This window comes from Corvus kubaryi, unplaced genomic scaffold, assembly GCF_017639235.1.
Source record: "Corvus kubaryi isolate FWS band 111438036 unplaced genomic scaffold, C.kubaryi_AGA036_p1.0 37367, whole genome shotgun sequence".
Taxonomy (NCBI): domain Eukaryota; kingdom Metazoa; phylum Chordata; class Aves; order Passeriformes; family Corvidae; genus Corvus; species Corvus kubaryi.
In genome coordinates, this window is record NW_024581119.1 from 5584150 (window position 1) to 5601243 (window position 17094).

Below are 17094 nucleotides of genomic sequence, written 5' to 3' on the forward strand. Positions count from 1 at the left end.
TTTTCTACAAAACGGTTGGACTCAGGGATCTCGGAGCTGCCTGAATTCCAACCTGGGTAATTACGTTCTGTGATTCCAGATTCCCATGGATTTTTATTACCAACTTAGTTGCAGGATGCTGCAAAGGGGATGGATTTTGGGGGTGCAGAGCTGTGGCTGGGATGGTTTTTTCCATGGGAAAATCTCTGGCTCCATTCCCAAACTCCATTTCCCCATCCCAAATCTTACTCTGACTGCTGGTGGCACGGACACCCTCGGGACAAGGAAGTGTGGGGACAGGGCAGGGGCAACAAGGGGGGCAAATGTGCCCCCCTGTGCCTCCTCTGGGGAGCAGGGCGGTTAATGGGGTTAATAATTAATGCGGGGCCGTTAATGGGCGCCACTTCCCGTGGAGCTCCAGGTGCGCGGGTGTTTCTAGTGGGAGTGTTCCACAGGCTGCAATCCCTGGGGAATGCGGGATCCGGGCTGCGGGGACCTGCGGCATCCTCAGGTTCTGCAAGGAGGGAAAACCCCCGAGAGCCGGGGCACCTTCAGCCCTCTGGGGTTTGGCTGCTCCCCCCCAGCCAGAGCCGGAGCCCTTGGAAGCGGCGCTGGGAAAGGAGCGGAAAGGAGCCGAAAGGAGCCGCTGGATGTTTATTTTCCCGGGATACCGAGCACGAGCCCCGGCGGCTCCCGCTGCGATGAAAAAGCCTCGGCAGGATCAAGGGCCCGCGGCCGCTCCAGCGGAGAAGGAAAAGGCGAGTCCCGCTGCCGCTTGGAGCTCCGCTGCTCCAGGGAAAGGATGGAGCGGGCTGGGCGCTGTCCCCAGGGCTGTCCCCGCTTTGGGGCCCCCCCAGCCTCTCTCTCCCTCGAGCTCAGGGATCGGCTGAGCCTCGGGAATGCAGCGATGGCCCGGGACCACGCTCCGGCTGCCCTGAGGACCGTCAGGGTTCTCCACCCTCATCCCTCAGCATCCCGGGATGTTGTTCCCTGCGTGGCTACGGGCTGCTGTAAATGGAGAGAATTCCTTGTCCTGGATCCACCCGTGACTTGTCCACTCTTCCTGGTATCCAACAGATCCCAGCATCACATTCCAGGACAATGGGTCTGATCCCCTTCGTGCTGACTCCGTCAATGCAGCGTCACTGGTGGTGTCCCGTGGGAATTTCCCATCACGCAAACTCCTATGGAAAAGCATCAGCTCCTGCTCCGTGGACCTCTCCCAGATGCCGGATTCATTAATCACCACTTCCAGAGCCTCGGGCTCCAATCGAGCCCCATCCAGTTGGGCACAGCAGAGTTTTCCTCCTGGCTTGGTGAGGACAAGGACACACGAGAGCCAGCATAAAATTCCCTGGAAAAAACATCCTAACTCCCATGCAGGCCCAGGAACTGGACTCGTTCTGAGTCCTTCCAACTCAGGATATTCCACAACGGATTCAAATGTGCATTTTTCCAGGATCTGAAGCACAATGGTGAAGGATTTGGAGAGTGCAGAGGTGGATTTCTCCTCCCGATGGGCCACAGCCCAAGATCTCCAGGAGGAAAGAGAATTTCCAGCACATCTTCCTGCTGGTGGCCACGGGTTCTGGAAGTTGGCCACACCCATTCCCCAAGACCCTGCTGAGGCAAACGCTGCTCTCAAAGTTCATTTGGGCTGCTGAACCACAGATACCCCATGCTCCCAGTGAGGATTTGGGATGAAAGAGGATTTGGAAAGCCTGGAATGTGGATCCATGATCCCAAAGTGAGAGGGAGCCATGGGGAGCATCACCCTGCCATGAGCTGCGATGTCGGGCAGGCCCTTCATTCCCATAAAACCCCAATTTCCATCATGGGAAAAACAGAGAAATTGCTGGAATTTCCACAGTTTTGCATTGTTTTCCCACTTTCTGCCCCAAATCTAAAGAGGAAAGGCAAGGAATAATCACGCGGACACCGAGGGTTAGGAATTATTCTTCTTTTAATTTCACATGGTTTAAAATACGATATGAAATAAGGCTACAGTATATAAAAAACTCTCCAGCAAAATGATGTGCCAGCATCAGCAATTAAAACAAAACCAATCCCCTCCTTCCCCAGGAATTCAATGGAGGAGGGATTTTTATTTTTTTATTTGAATCCTTAAAAAAAAAACAAACGGAACCAGACACAACACACGGACACACACACACGTCGCTACATCTCTAAGCTACCTCAGCTCAGGTTTTTTTTTAAAAAGCACCTGCTTTTTCCTTGTTTTTTTTTTTTTGTTTTTTTTTTTTTAAATCTCACTTTTAAACTTTTTTTCCCCCCGCTTTTAAAAAATATAAATTATATGAAAATACACGTTGGAAAATAGTCGAACAGCACAATATAACAATCTCTTTTTTTTTCTTTTTTTACTTCTTCTAAGTTTATCAGCTTAAAAAAAATGTGTAAAACCAAAATAAACAAAAAAAGACTTCCTTTTTTTGTTGGTTTTTTTTGTTTGTTTTTTTTTTTTTTACTGAGGCAGTTAATTCCTGGAGATATTCCATTATAACATATATGTATACATAGATTTATCCTTTATTTAAACCTCTTTGGAATGTAGACAACAGCTCCTGGGTGTTACACAGACCTTACCAGGGAGCAGAGCACACCAAGGCATCCCAGTTTTCCAATGTCCACGAGGAACCAGCAATTAAATCCTAAAACCTCGGAGAAAACCCCTCCAAAAAAAGCAAAACTCAGAAGGTGGAGATATTTCCTGCAGCATCTGGATTTATTGGTGCTTTTTGGGACCGTTTTTTGGAGGAGGTGGTGGTTTGGGAAGACAGGAGAAAGTGAATTTTTACATTATTCTTTATTTTTTTGTCCTGTTTGGTTATTTCTCCCCCCAAACGGTCACATCTGGATCAGGATGGTGGGAATAACATGGATCTCCACTTGGACACACCCCAGTGTCCAAGGATTATGGTGATTCCACATGTGGAGATGGAGAGGGACAGGCAGCAGGAAAGTGCTTGTGGTTTTTATCATTATTGGGGTGGTTTTTATCATTATTGGCATGGTTTTTATCGTTATTGGGGTTTTTTCCTTTATTTTTGAGGTCCCAAATATCAACTGTCAAGGCCCCCGAAGCTGTTTGCAAGTAGGGCTCAGGCTCTGCCAGAGGGGCCAAGGGGACACCAACCCACATGGAAACAGCAGAAAATGAGCAGGACACAGAAAATATCCCAAAAAACTCACCCAGAGCACCTGAGAATTCCAAACCAAGACAAAACGACCCTGTTTCCAACAGGATCTGCGAGGAGGAATTCACTCCTGCCTGGAGAAAGCAGCACAGGAGGGAGTCCCAGCCCGGGCAGATCTCCATCATCCCTCTCAGATCCATCCTTCTGGGCCAGCAGGTGGGAATTCACCACATTTTCGTGGACCTGAAGGAGCTCAGAGGGTTTGGGTTGAGCTCGTCTGGCTCAGCACAGCCCTCGCCAAAGGCCAGCGATGAAAAGCAGAAGGAGAAAGGAACCAAAGCAAAAGAAACAAAGAGAAATCCACACATTTCCAGTGTATAAACAGCACCCATCTCTGGGATGGCCTCTAGAACGGGAATAAAAGCAAAGGAAAAGAGGAAATGATGGCACTGATGTGTCTGGGACTGCTCACAGGCTGCGAGCTGGGAGGGCAAAGGGCCAGGAGAAACGGTGGAGAAACTTCAGCCAGGGGCTACTTCCAAAAATCCAGAGCTGCTTCCCATGGCTCACCCTTCCTAACCTTTAAGCATCTCCCCAGAATCAGTGGGAATGCACAGGCCCAGCTTGGAAACCTGGAATAAGCCCAGTGGATGAGGGATTTAGCCTGGCAGGGGGAGGGGTTCTACCCAAACCTGCAATTCCTTCTGTTGTAGCGGAATTTCATCCCATTCTTTTCCTTTTTCAGCTGGAGCAGCCGAGCAAAGCAGGAGGGAGGTCCTGGGACACAGCCCATGCCAGGGGCAGGAGCTGGGATGTTTGGGAGCCCCTTTCTTAGGGTGGAAGGGGGATTTAAGTGACCCATGATGGGTGAGTTCAGGGCACTCTGCAGCAACCCTGAACATCCCACAAACCCCTCTGACTGCTGGAAATCCAACCCTTCCTGTTGGGATGCTCTTCAGCACCTGCTCCCTGTGCTCTCTGTGCCCTCACACCTCTCTTGGCTCCCTGTCCAGCTGTCCAGCCTGAGGTTGGACCTGTCCCAGAGCCTCATCTGTGGGGCTCTCATCCATAATATCCCGATTTTCCTTTCCTCCCTCCAGCTTGGCCAGGCTGCCTCCCTCCTTCTCCTCCCTGCCTGCCCGAGGAGATGAGCCCACGTTTCACTTCTCAGTGGGCAGCGTCCCTTTCCTCCTTTGGGGTTCCCTTCACCCTCCATTCATCCCCTCTTCCCTCCTTTCCATCCATCCCACCCTTCCCTTCAGACAACCCGCAGCCCCTGGGTCTAACAGCCTCCCTTCCTGGACCCCCTCTCTGCTTCCACTCCCTCCTGGCCTTCCCATTTCCCCTCCAACACCACCCCTTATAAGGACACAGCAGTTCTGGGGCTGACTTGCCCTGAAATGACCAATTTTAGGATACAGAGGTATGCAGAGGAAAGGAGGAGAGCCCAGCACCTCTGGGCACCTTTGGGATCGGGGTCCCCTCCAGCTCTGCCCCTCTGCAGGGGTGTTTGTGCCTGAATATTCTGGCTCTTTAACACAGATTCCTGTCCTGCCACCTGATCCATTGGGATAAGGCAGGAATCACCTCTGGAAAGGCTCTGCCCCCCTGACCCCAGTGCTATCCTACAGTGCCTCTGGAATGAACTCTGTGCCCCAAAGACACACAAAGAAGGGATTTTGGTAAAGTACAAAATGCTGCCTTTAAATGCAAACACCCAGGGGGGTGAAAGATTCCCTTGGGCAGCCAGATCTGTGGGGATCTGGTGCTGGGATTGTATCGAGACATGGGAACGCACCCCTGACCCTCCAACTCCCACCAAGCGCACCCCAAGGGCGGTGGGACGTGGTCCTCAGCCTGCCCAGAGCATCCTGGCAGCACTGGGCACAGCAGGAGTGACCCCTCCAGAGAAAAGCGGCTGCAGGAAAGGTTTGGAGGCCAGAGGGAGCAGCTCCCCTGGGATTGATCCCAAAGGCATCCCTGGTGACACCGGCCGTGCTTCGTGTCACTCACACCCCGCCAGGATTGGTGGCAGCAGCTGCCCAGGAGCCATAAAGATCCCATTTGCAGGGACAATTTCCTTTCTGCTGTGCCCACACACGGCCATAAAGACAGAGCTGCTGGAAACAGGAAGGAAAAACCATTTCCCTTTGGGTTTTGAACTTTTTCCTGATTTTCCCCCTCAATTAACTTGCATATTTTCCATTCACCACATCAAAAATATGGGAATTTCTCCCCTTCCCCCCTCCCCCAAAAGCTTTTCTGTAAGCACCAAAGTGTTCCTTGAGCAAAAGAAGTGATTTGGAAAATGCGAAAAAAGCCATTTTCCATGGAAATTTTGAGAGGTTTTGTGCAGCCAGACATAAAAAAAATAAAAAAAGCAGGAATTTCAACCAGCATTATCAGCGCAGCGTGTGGGGCTGGAAACAAGAATGGCACCCCCAGCCAGCATCACCAGGAGCCACTCTGGAGCTCATTTTCCTTCCCATCCCAGTCCCAGCATTCCAATTCTCCAGTGGGGTCTACATAAACTAATTCCTCTTTTTCTCTTCTTCCTCCCTGGGATAAAACTCTCTGCTGGCAGAACAGAAACAAACACACACAATATTGCAATACTGAGACCATCTTAGAGCTTAAGACTATTTAGGAAAAAAAAAAAAACAAATACTGGCACAAAATTTAATAAAATAAAACTTTAAAAAAAAAAATAAAAAAGAGTCTTGATCCCTCCTAGGAAAAATTCTGTCTCCTGAAGAAAAGACGACGATGGACAGAAAGGTGATGGGACAAGAACAACCATTCTTGGCTTTTCCCTGTATTGCCCCTCCCCGAAGCAAGAATATTCACCCATTTTGGTTTTCCAAAAGAAAAAGAGTTTAAATTCCTCAAATCCTCAGGAATATTGTCATTCCTGACCTGTCAGTTTGTGTGTGAGCAACCAAAGGGATCCATTCGATCGCATTTTTTCCTAAACAGCCAAGGGTGGGGAGGGGATTGTTGGTTTTTTTAAGTGAGCTACATTTTTCTGGCTTTCTTAAAACTCCAAATTTCCCCCCAGAAAAGCCTGTCTTGGAGCTTTCAGGAAATCACCAAAAAGCCCATCCTTCCCAAAAGTTTACCTCTTCCTCCCCCCTCTCCCCCGACATCCTCAAAGCCTCGAATCCGAGTGGCCCTCGAAAAAAAAATGAGCAGAAGAACAGCGAAAATCGATAAAAAAGAACCACCGAACGAGTCCCGCCGGCTCTCCCCGAGGACTGCGGTGTCGCCGCGTCCCTGTCACTCGTCGGCGTCGGGTTTGACGTCGAGCATGGCGTGCAGCTCCTCGGGGGTGTAGCCCAGCAGGCTCTGCAGGTCGCACACGAAGCGGTACACGTAGCGCTTGCCGGCCGTCTTGTGGATGATGTTCTTGTCGTAGTAATAGCGCAGCCCGCGGCTCAGCTTCTCGTAGTTCATCTTGGGCTTGTTTTTCCTCTTGCCCCATCGCCGGGCCACCTGTGGGGAGCGGGGAGAGGGAGGGAAAGTCAGCGTGGCTCGGTTGGGATGTCCGTGTGGAGGAGTCTCTTTGTCGCTAAGGTGGACACAAGAATTGGCGCTGGGGAAAAGCAGCCTCTGTGCAGAGGCAGAACATGGCAGAGCGTTCCATGAGGATTTACCTGGATAACCCCGTGTGCTACCTCTGATATATCCTCGTATCCCCAGTGCTTCACCCCTTTCCCAAGGTTCCTCCTCCACCTTCTGCCAGTTCGAAACCAGAGGACACCGACACGCAATGGCCCGGTGGCGGTCACTTCTGCACTTTGGAAGGCTCTGGTCACTCATGGAGTTATTTAGGTTGGAAAAGCCCTCCCATCATGGAGTCCAACTGTTCCCCAGCTCTGACCCATGTCCCCAAGTGCCACATCTACACTCCAGGGGTGGGGACTCCCTGGGCAGCTGGGCCAGGGCTTGACAGCCCTTCCCATGAAGAAATATTCCCTAATATCCAACCTGAACCTCCCCTCGTGCAACTTCCTCTTGTGCTGTCACTTGTACTTGGCAGGAGAGACCGACCCCACCTTCCAGCCAGGGAAGGGGACAAAGATCCCATCTGCTCCCCACACCAGGGACAGTCCCCCCTCACCTGTACCTGGCCTTTCTGAAGAGCTTTACCAATTCTCCTCTCCCTACAGCGTCCCAGCCACTTCCCACCGACTTTGGGTACAAATCCTTGCTTCCAAGGGGTGACTGCATCCCAGTTTTTAGCAAATTTTCAGCCGGACTTGGATTTCTTGGTTCCCCACAACATATCCAAGACCAGAACAAAGCGGCTGCCCAAAGGGAGCAGGAGAGGCTTATTCCCACCAATATTTCTGAGGAATTTGGGTTGTGCACTTAATTCCAGGACACTTTACCTCGTCTGGGTCAGAAAGTTTGAATTCCCAGCCATCTCCTGTCCAGCTGATGAAGGATTGACAGGACTTGTCGGTGAGCAGTTCCAGCAGGAATTGCCACAGTTGGATGGGCCCACTGCCTAGAAAGACAAAGGAAACACAGGATATCAATGCCAGGAAAAGCACAGCTTCTTCTACCCCAGAGGGGGAAAAATTCCCATGCAAAAGGTGCTCACTGAATAAAATAAAGCCCTCTCCTGTCAAAAAGAGCCACCAGCAGCCACAGGGCAGGAGCTGAGCTGGGAGTTCAACCCTACAAGTAACAGAGCTTCCTATCTGCAGGAAGAGCTGGATATTCATGCCCTGGAATGCTTCATGCGGAGTTACATAAATAGGATTATTTTTCTGGCACACAGACAGGAGGAGTCACTGCCTTGGCACTGGAGCAGCACCAATCCCTCCGTGCCAAAGAGCCGCCGGCCACGGCTGAACTCCGGCAGACTCCGCTTCCCGACCTTGACTCTTTGCTCCGTGCTGTTGATCGAGATAAGGGGGACCCAGGTATGAGAATTCCTTGGCCTCTTTCCAGGGCGTGTCACTGCAGGAATGGGCTCCGCTGGCTCGTGGGGAGGGCGGGAGCACACAGAGCTCCCCAGCCCAGGATCTCCTCGCCACCACCTTGGCACAGCCTCAGCAAATCCATAAGGAACCCCCTGACCCAGCTGGGGAGGCACAAGGTGAGCTGGAGCATCCCATGCCATGGGCATTCCACCTCTCCTTCCACACCCGGTCTCCATCTTCCCTCCAATCGCTCATTTTGGCCATCAGGAATTTGTCCCAGTGCACCCAGCGAGAACCTGCGGTTGGTTTTGGCTTCAGTCGTGGAGAAGTTTGGAAACATTTATCTCTTCCTTGGGCTTGTGTCCCAATCCAAGGTAGAGGAGAAGCCCTGGAGCCAAAATCTTTTTGATGAGCAACTTCCAAATGCAGCCACGGCCCAAATATTGCACTTAGCTGTGGGCAAGGTGTTTTGGGAGAGACCCTGGCGTGGTTTAAACCCACCTTGGAATAGATCACTAATAATGACAATAATTATAACAAGACAGCCTGGGGAGAGAGGAAATGATTTATCTCACAGGGAGTTGTACAGGCTGGATTAGGCTGGGGTAATCCCAGTGCTGACAGCCCTGAGCAAAGTTTCAAGCAGGGAAAAAATGAAAAGAGATGGAGCCCAGCCTGTTTCCAGGAATGACAATGGCTGCTGTCTGAGCTGTGGCTGCAGGATAACCCATGGAGGGGAGGGAAGGGAAGGCTGCTCTCCTTCTCCACAGAGTTTAAAATGACTCAAAAGTTGCTGGGGAGGAGGAAATGAGAGAGCTGGCTCCAGGACACGGGAATGGCCGTGTCCCATCCAGCCCTTCCCAAATTGTTTCCCTCCTGTTATCCCTGTGGAACTGCTCCAGGGCTTTGTCGGCGCCAGGCCTGGGGGTTATCACAGCCACAGGCAGGGCAAGGCAGGGAGCTCCCAGCTCACTCTGCTGGAAATGGGAAAGGACTCGGCAGGGAAAGGCTCCAGCCCGTCGCTCCTCTGGAGCTTGCCAAGATGTTGACTCCACAGCCGCACTCTGCAGTAGGGATGGAGCTGGATTTTGCACTCCAAAATGAAGGAGGGAATTCAGATGACGCCTTTGCCTCTCATTGAAAGGGAAGAGCCAAAAGCTCAGCCTGAAATGCCACCACACCTCCAGGCTCAGGCCTATTTATAGCAGCGAGCTCTAAATGCAGAGAAAACCCTGGGAAAAAGGTTTTGGTGGCTGCCTGAGGTCTTGCAGAGGTGAATTCCCAAGGGGATGAGTCCTCTTGGCCCACCTGACCTTACACCAACTCCCCACAAAGAGCCAGGGAGCATCCAACACCCAGATCAGGTTAACAGAGACGCAGCCCAAGGAGTCCAAGGCCAAGTCCACCCCCTCCCATCGATTTCTCTCCTGCCCAGCTGAAGAATAAGGATTTTTAGTTGATTCCTTCCCCGAAATAAGACGGGTGCCAGGTTCTTGGGTGAGGAGCTGCCCTCAAAACACCCCTGGGCTATCCTGGCCCTACAGGATCTTTGGAGGTTCCAGCCTCACTAACCCTGAGCCAATGGCCGGTGCCATTCCCATTTGGTTGCCAGCTGGCAGGGAGAGGTGTCGGGAAACACAGGAATTCTTGCCCTCTCTCTGGCAAGCAAGGTAGGGCTCCTGCCACCGCTCCCAGTGCCGCTCTGCTGGGTATTTTGGGATTTCCAAGGAAGAGGTGTCATCCTTGGAACAGGGATTCCCGAGGTCTATTCCGAGCTGCCTGCGGGACGCGCACGTAAAACCCCAAATTCCTCTCGCTGGACAGGCAATTATGTGAGGAATGTGTTTATGCAGGGCTCCAGGCATGTCCCAGCTCCTGTAAACGCCCCCTCCCTGCCCGAGGGGGAGGCAGCCGAGCCTGGCAGATGTGGCACTGCTCCGAGATGGCAGTGAGGTGGCAGGAGCCAAAGCCCGGCACATGCCCGGGCCTGTGCCCCAAATCAGCGCTGGCAGGGAGGAGAACGGAGCAGGGAGCAGTGCTGGAGGTCAGGGCATCATCTGCTGCAGCTGTAATTAGTGCTGGAGGGCCATCTTCACAAATGAGCCGCTCTGCAGGCAGCAAGGAGCAGGGGATCTCTTCCCGTGGGATTTCCAGGTGGCTCATGCAGCAAAGCCGCTCCCCTTGATGTCACAGGGCAAGCAGGAAGCTGCCAGGCTTGTCCCTGCACCCCAAACCTCCTCATCCACAGGAGCAGTGCCCATTTTCCATCCCTTCTGCTGCAACCCTTCCTCTCATCCCAGCCAGGGCTGGAAATCCCCACCAGGATGCCAGGCTGGGATCACTCCATGATACAAGCACACACAGCCAGGCTGTCCCAAGGCCAGCGGGTGCATCCGCTGCCGTGGTTATCCCAAAACAACCACCTGTTCCCGCAGCCTGGACTGGGATGCAGCTCCGAGCGTGAGGTTTGGAGGGGCACAAGGCAGCTGTTACGGCATTGCTCCCTCCACACACATCCAGGGGCTTCCCAGAGCCATCCCAGCCCTGGCTGGGGATGGGGGCAGCCCCTGCTCCACAAGAGACAAGGGGAGGACTCAGAGGGGTGGGGGTGTCCTCCCGCCCCGCCGCCACCTCCGGCACCCGCAGGGCAGCTAAAAATAGCGCCCACAATGGGGGCCCTGTCTGGCCTTGGTGGCACTGAACAGGGTCCTTCAGCAGGGACTGTCACACCACAGGAATTCTGCGGCGTCAGGGGGAAAATATTCCTCTTGAGCCGGATGGCAGTGGGAATAGTGGGAAAGCTGGGAACTGCTGGCCGAGTGGGGCTTCCTCAGCACCAGCCCCCGATGGTGTCCCCAGAGCGAAGGATTTGGTGCCACACCACCCCTGTGCCACCCCTCCTCAGTCAGGAATGGTCCCCCAGCCCATTCCCAACCACTGGGATACCAAACTCTGCCGGATGGGGCCGTTCCAGTGGCGCGGTGACGGTGGCACGGCCCAGCTGGGGCAGACAGGCACAACCCCGTCATCTCTCTCGGGAGGGTTTTACACATCCACCCCTCCCAACGGCCTCTGTTTTGTTTCCCTTCGTTCAAACAAGACAAGAAGACAAAAAAACCCCACCTACCCACCCCCCACCTTTGCCTGGCGTGCTGCGGTTTGTGGTTCCAACCCCACAGAACAATCGGCCCTGGCAACATCTCCAAAACAGCCCCTGCCCTGCTCACCTGCCCACCCTGCCCACCCCTTTTGATGGCACCACAGTCCCCAAATCCCCCAAAGTCAGCCCAGTTCCCACAGCTCCTCCCCAGCTCCTGCCCAGACTGGTGGAGGAGTCAGACACTGCAAGGTGGTGGAGCTTGGATGGAGGCATCTCCAAAGAAAAAGCAGGAAAGGACCCAGGAAGGCCCTTCCTTAGGGACAACACGGCCATGATTGCAGGCAGGAGGGCCAATCCGGGCCAGAGCTGCTTCCCTGCTACAGCTCCTCTGCTCTCAGGAAGGAGGTGTTGGGAGGACTGATCTGGTAGAATTTCGTGAGTGGGAAGGGACCCACAGAGATCAACTCCAGCTCCTGGCCCTGCACGGGACAGCCCCAAGAATCCCACCCTGTGCCTGAGAGCGTTGTCCCTGAAGCCAGAGGCTGACTCCAGAGGCACCTGGGAAAGCTCCAGGGATTTTGTGAGCTCCACACCCCCTTGAGGGTGCTCCTGCTGTCCACGAGCTGCTGAGCAACACCAGCTGGGTGTCTGGAGGAGACACAGCCAGAGCTGCTGCCCCCCACCGCCCCCTCCCCGGGCTGGAGGAGCCCTGGGGAGAGCTGAGCTCTGCCACGGTTGGGCAGCGGCGCGTGGGGCTGGCTTTGCTCTCGTTTGCACGTCTGGCAGGTGGGGCAGGAGCCACTGAACCGGCCCCACTCCCACCCTCGAGTCGCCACCCTGGGGAGGCCAGAAGGGCCCTGAGCCCACTGGGCCCTGCCTGAGGCAAAAGCGGGCAGGAGCTGCTGGGTGGCCACTCTGAAGTCACCTGCAAGGGCAGGTGAAGGGCGTGACCCAGAAGGAGCAGGGTGACACCATCCCCTGCGTCCCAGCAGGGCCAGAGGGGTGCCTGCACTCCCACACTCCTGCTCCGTGGCTGCAGATGCCCACACGGACACTCTGCTCCAGCAGTGCAGGCACGCAGGATGCTGATGTTCCCAGCAATGCTCGGGATGGCAAGGACAGCCAGACCACTGGAGTGCGGCGGGAGAGGGGACGGGAAGGCAGCTGCTGGAGGATTTTTGGGTGCCGATGAGCACAGCACAGGGGGGATGTCGCCTGTGGAGGCTTCAGAGCAGCAGCACAGCACCGGGGGAGGGGCAGCAGCACCTGAACTGTCCTGAAAGAGACCCACTTTCCTTGGCACCGCCTCGGCTTTCTTGCAAAACAGCAGCTGTGCTTTCACTGCCGGCTCACAGATAAGAATCGCTCACAAACAGAGGCTGGGGAGGCTTCGGGCTGTGCGAGGGAGGCCGCTCACACACAGCAGAGGCGCTGGGAGGCCCCCGGACACAGCCCTGTGAGCCCTGACAGTGAGGGGCAGGGCGGGCTCTGGCCTGGGCACAGAGAGGGCTCCGGGTGAGATAACATCTGTGAGAGGAGATAACGTCTGTGAGAGGAGATAACGTCTGTGAGAGGAGATAACGTCTGTGAGCGTTCCTGCACTGCCTCCTGGATTCCTGATGGGCATCGGGATAACGAGGAGGAGAATGGCACCGCTCTGAGAGGGACACTCTGGTCATGGGCAACATCAGTTGGGAAGGGGCATTAACCCCTGGAGTGCTGGGACTGGCTTTGAAGGGATCAGCACCTCCCTAAGCAGGCCCAGAGGGGAGGACAGGCAGCAGCACCCACACCAACGCAGCCTGGCAGCTGCGGGATCAGCGCCTGGGGAGCACTCGCCTCTCCCATCCCTCCCTCCTCCCCTCCCCCGTGGAGCACGAGGGGATGGCCCTGCTGTGTGCTCAGTGGTGTGGAGCAGCGGCTCCGGGCTGTGGTAGCACCAACACCGTGGATGGAAAGCCCCGGGGTGTCGGTCCTGCCCACCACCGAGCAAACAAACCCGATAACTTGGCTACCAACCCACACAGCTGCTCAAGGGAACCCAAAACCAGCTCAGTGCTGAACAGCTACATCGAACCAGAGAGGTTTGAGCCTCCTGTGGCCCTGCAACACCAGGGGAGCGGCAGCACGGGCTGCAAACACCAACACAGGGCACAAAGCTCCAGCTGAGTTTATCCACCCGGTGCCAGGGCTCCTGCAGGATGCTTGGTGGCTGTGGGAAGCATCAGAGGCTGCAGGATCCAGCTATGGCACAGCCCCAGGGGATGTGGAGGCAGAGCTGAGCTCACTTTAGCCCAGCTGGGCTCAGGCATGGAGGGATCTCTGCCCACTCACACCAAGCACGGCTCTGCTGCTGAACCAGGGAGCTCAGAGTGAGCTCAGCTGAGCCAGCAGTGAGCACACATCCTGAGCCATCCCCTGCCTGGATGCCATGGATGCACTGTCACGGCAAAGAAAATGTAAAATCTCAGAATCACAGAATCTCCTGAGCCAGGAAGGACCCACAGGATCATCCAGTGCAGCCCCTGGCCCTGCACAGACACCCCCAAATCCCACCCTGGGCATCCCTGGCAGCGCTGTCCAAACGCTCCTGGAGCTCTGGCAGCCTCGGGGCCGTGCCCATTCCCTGGGGAGCCTGGGCAGCGCCCTCGGGGGGAAGAACCTTTTCCCAAAATCCAGCCTAACCCTCCCCTGACACAGCTCCAGCCATTTTTTCAGGTAAAATTCAAGCTGGCCAAGATTTGAGTGAGCTCCAAATCCAGGAGTCCAGGGCTGGCCCTCCCTGCAGCGATGGAAACTGAAGTTCACCAACTCCTGAGCAATTACATTTCTCCTTCAAAAAAAAAAAAAGATAAGAAAATTGCATCAACCTCTCTGTGAGCAACCATGGCAACTCGTTAAAATAGGTCAAGATGTGGGGGCAGATAAGGCAGCTCTGAAAGGCCGCTCGGAGCTGGGTGAAGAATACATCAAACGCAAACAGAGCTTCTCCAAAATGCACCTTCTCACCCCAGAACGTGCCTCTGGGGCAGATACCATCAGAGATGTGCTGGGGCCACCTCCCTGGGCAGCACGGAGGTACCAGAACCTGAACAGGACTCTCAGATCTTAAAGTCAGCAGAGAAAGTCCTGGGGATGAGGGATGTGACGTCCCTCTTCACCCTGCCAGATCTAGTGGGGCCACCTCAAGGTGCCTGGTGGGTGCTGGCTGTGTCCTCGGGGGGAAATGGAACCCCAAGGTCTGGGTGTTTTGGGCTCCTGAGCTGGCAGAGCCCTGCTCTGGTCCTTGGGAGGCTCCACCTCCTCGGCCGAGCCACAGGCAGAGCTCAGACTCTGAGTTCCCCTGCTCTGGCTGCCAGACAGCACTTCCTCCCCCGAGTAAAGCGAGAGTAAAGCACAGCAAAGCACAACAACGCCTGAGTTCTGCCTCAGTCCCCACTCCGAGCTCAGCTGGCCCAGGCCAGACCTCCAGCACTTCTAAGTGCACAGCCTGAGTGGGGCTTTTTGCACTGACACAAACCCAGAGAGTGGAGAGCGCCCAGTTCTGCTCCAGTTTGAAACCCAACACGTTCTACTCGCTCTTCCCAGGATCTGCTCTCACAGCGACCCAGCTCCGGCTCCCTTTGCTCAGAAAAGCCACTGCTGAAGGTCTGGGGGCTTTAAAAGGGCTCAGAGGACATCTCTGGGTTCACTGCCTGCCAGGATCACCTGTCCAGAGCCCATTCCCAATGGCAAAAGCTGCCTCTGCTGGCTTGAGCACTGAATGTTGCTCAGCAGCCTTTGGAGCGGGCAAACAGAGCTCCAGCTCAAGGATTTCCCAGTGATTCCAGATTTTCCTCTCCACATTTAAAGCCTCTCAAGTGAAGCAATGCAAAAATAAATAAAAAAAGCCAGGCGTTCCCGCTTATTGATCCCACCAAAGTGCCTGGGCCAAGGGATTCTCTTCCGAGCTCCAAGAGGGGTTGGAAATGAGGTGAGGGAAAATGTTATGCAGAGCAAAGCGTTTGGAATTGTGCTCTGGCATTGCGTGAACCCAAGTCTCCCCTTCCCGAAGGCACAGCTCCAAGGACAGCCTTTGGGGTGCTAATATTCCTTGGAAAAACACAGGGCCCAGCCGCTGGCTTCAGCTCCTCGCCTCTCTCCGGGGGTGGTTCTTTTGCGCTCTTTTCCACGAGCTACGTGGAGCAAACGTGGAGGGAAATATCCAGCTTAGGAAAGAATGCTCCTGGTTTTGCCAGCACCTCGGTGCCTCAGTTTCCCCAGCTGTTCAAACGCATCCCGGGCTCCTGGCCAGGCACTGCGTACCCAAAGCACTTCCAGGTGCTGAAGGGAAAGGCATTGTCAGGAGAAAATAGGAATGAAAATAGGAATGAAAAGAGCAAGTTGTGCTCAGTGGTTTCTTTTCTCAGGAACATCGATTTCCACGGCACAGCAGAGAATGAGCCCCCGGGCTGTGGTCCCTCCTCTCCCTCCCCAAGCCCCAATCCCTACAGGAATGCAGAGCACACTCCTGTTTTGTATGGACTTGGTGGAGTCTCACTCAGCAGGCAGGGCTGAGCTCTCTTTCTAACTAAAGCTATAGCAACAAACCACTTCCTTTTTTACACTCCTAAAATTATCTCCCCAGCTTTCCTCCCTCCTGCACCTCTCCCCACCCTCACAAAGGCTCGGTATCAGCCCCGAGATGAGATGAGATGAGCCGTGCGTGGGAGGACACTCAGGGACAGTCGCAGCTCAGGATCTGCTCTGAGCCTGGGGATGATCTTTATCTGCACAAACTCTTTCCACCAGCTGCTCCCAGCTGGGGCAGGACAGACCCGAGTGTGCAGAGCCAGGGGAGCTGGCAGGAGGCTGCCCCAGAGTTTTCCTCAGAGCACAGGGAAAAGCCATGGCACGGAAGGGTTGGAAAGGATTAGCTCAGCTTTAGCTGGAAGCCCCATCCCACTGAGTTTCTCTCCTTGGAGATGCCAGATTGCTGAAGGGCTGTCACAAAGAGCCAGAGTTTCCATGGCCTATCACCTTCTCATCTCTCCCAGCACAAGGAATGGAAAACGTTTGGGATGGCTTTGGCAGAGCCCCGTCCCTGCCTCACACCGAGGTACAGAGCACAGCCAGGGCCTCCTCTTGCCAGAGGGGACAGGAGCAGTCCCCACGCACAGCAGGGCTGGGGATGTGGCTGCTCCTGCCCCAGATGGCCACCGGTCACCTGGCAGTGCCACAGGGGGCTGGGGGCTCTGCTGCACCTCGTGTACAGGAACCAAACCAGAGCCAGCTGAGGCCACAGCTGGAGGTCAGCCAGGTCCCTCATCCCCCATGAGGTGTGGGGTGTGTGGGATGGCCACACTCGAAGGAGATGCAGCCCTGGGCTGACCCCAGAGACACCCCAAAACCTTCCCTGCACCAGCCATGCCGAGCTGGGGCAGCTCAGAGCACCCCGAGGCTCTGCCCCTGGGGATGGGGAGGTGCTCCCCGAGGTGCTGGGGGCCCCAGAGGGGTTCTCCAGGATCGAGGGTTCCCTACCTGTGTAGCCAGCCAGGGCAGCAGCAGGAATGACAGGCTTGTCCTTGTTCATGTCGGCCCGGTCCCGCACATAGTCCTTGAAGGTGCCCTTGGGCTTGTGGCTGGGCAGGGTGGCAGGGTAGTCCTCGGAGTCAAAGCTGTCGTAGGAGGGGACGCGCTGCAGGCTCTGGAAGGAGGACTGGCTGCTCCAGGACTGCGTCAGGCGGTCGCAGCTGTCGTAGCTCTCAATGCTCTCGAAGGAGTCCTGGCCTCCCAGCTTACCTGGAGGAGGCAGAGATGGTGAGACAGGCCTGGCCAGCACAGGGTGCCTCACCTGGCCAGCACAGGGTGCTTCACCTGGCCAGCACAGGGTGCCTCACCTGGCCAGCACAGGGTGCCTCCCCTGGCCAGCACAGGGTGCTTCACC

The 17094-nt window shown here is 55.1% G+C and overlaps 1 protein-coding gene across 2 annotated transcripts in view; it reads right to left on the bottom strand.

Annotated features, from left to right (window-relative positions):
• Positions 1-1924: 1924 nt before the first annotated feature.
• Positions 1925-17094, bottom strand: part of ETS1 (ETS proto-oncogene 1, transcription factor) — a 75627-nt gene continuing 60457 nt past the window's right edge. For both annotated transcript variants that reach the window (XM_042034086.1, XM_042034085.1), the window contains 3 exons: positions 16689-16949; positions 7529-7647; positions 1925-6629 (listed from right to left, as the gene is read on the bottom strand). In XM_042034086.1, the coding sequence (XP_041890020.1) occupies positions 6414-6629; positions 7529-7647; positions 16689-16949 (596 nt within the window). In that variant the 3' untranslated portion in view covers positions 1925-6413. The remainder of the gene's footprint in view (positions 6630-7528; positions 7648-16688; positions 16950-17094) is intronic.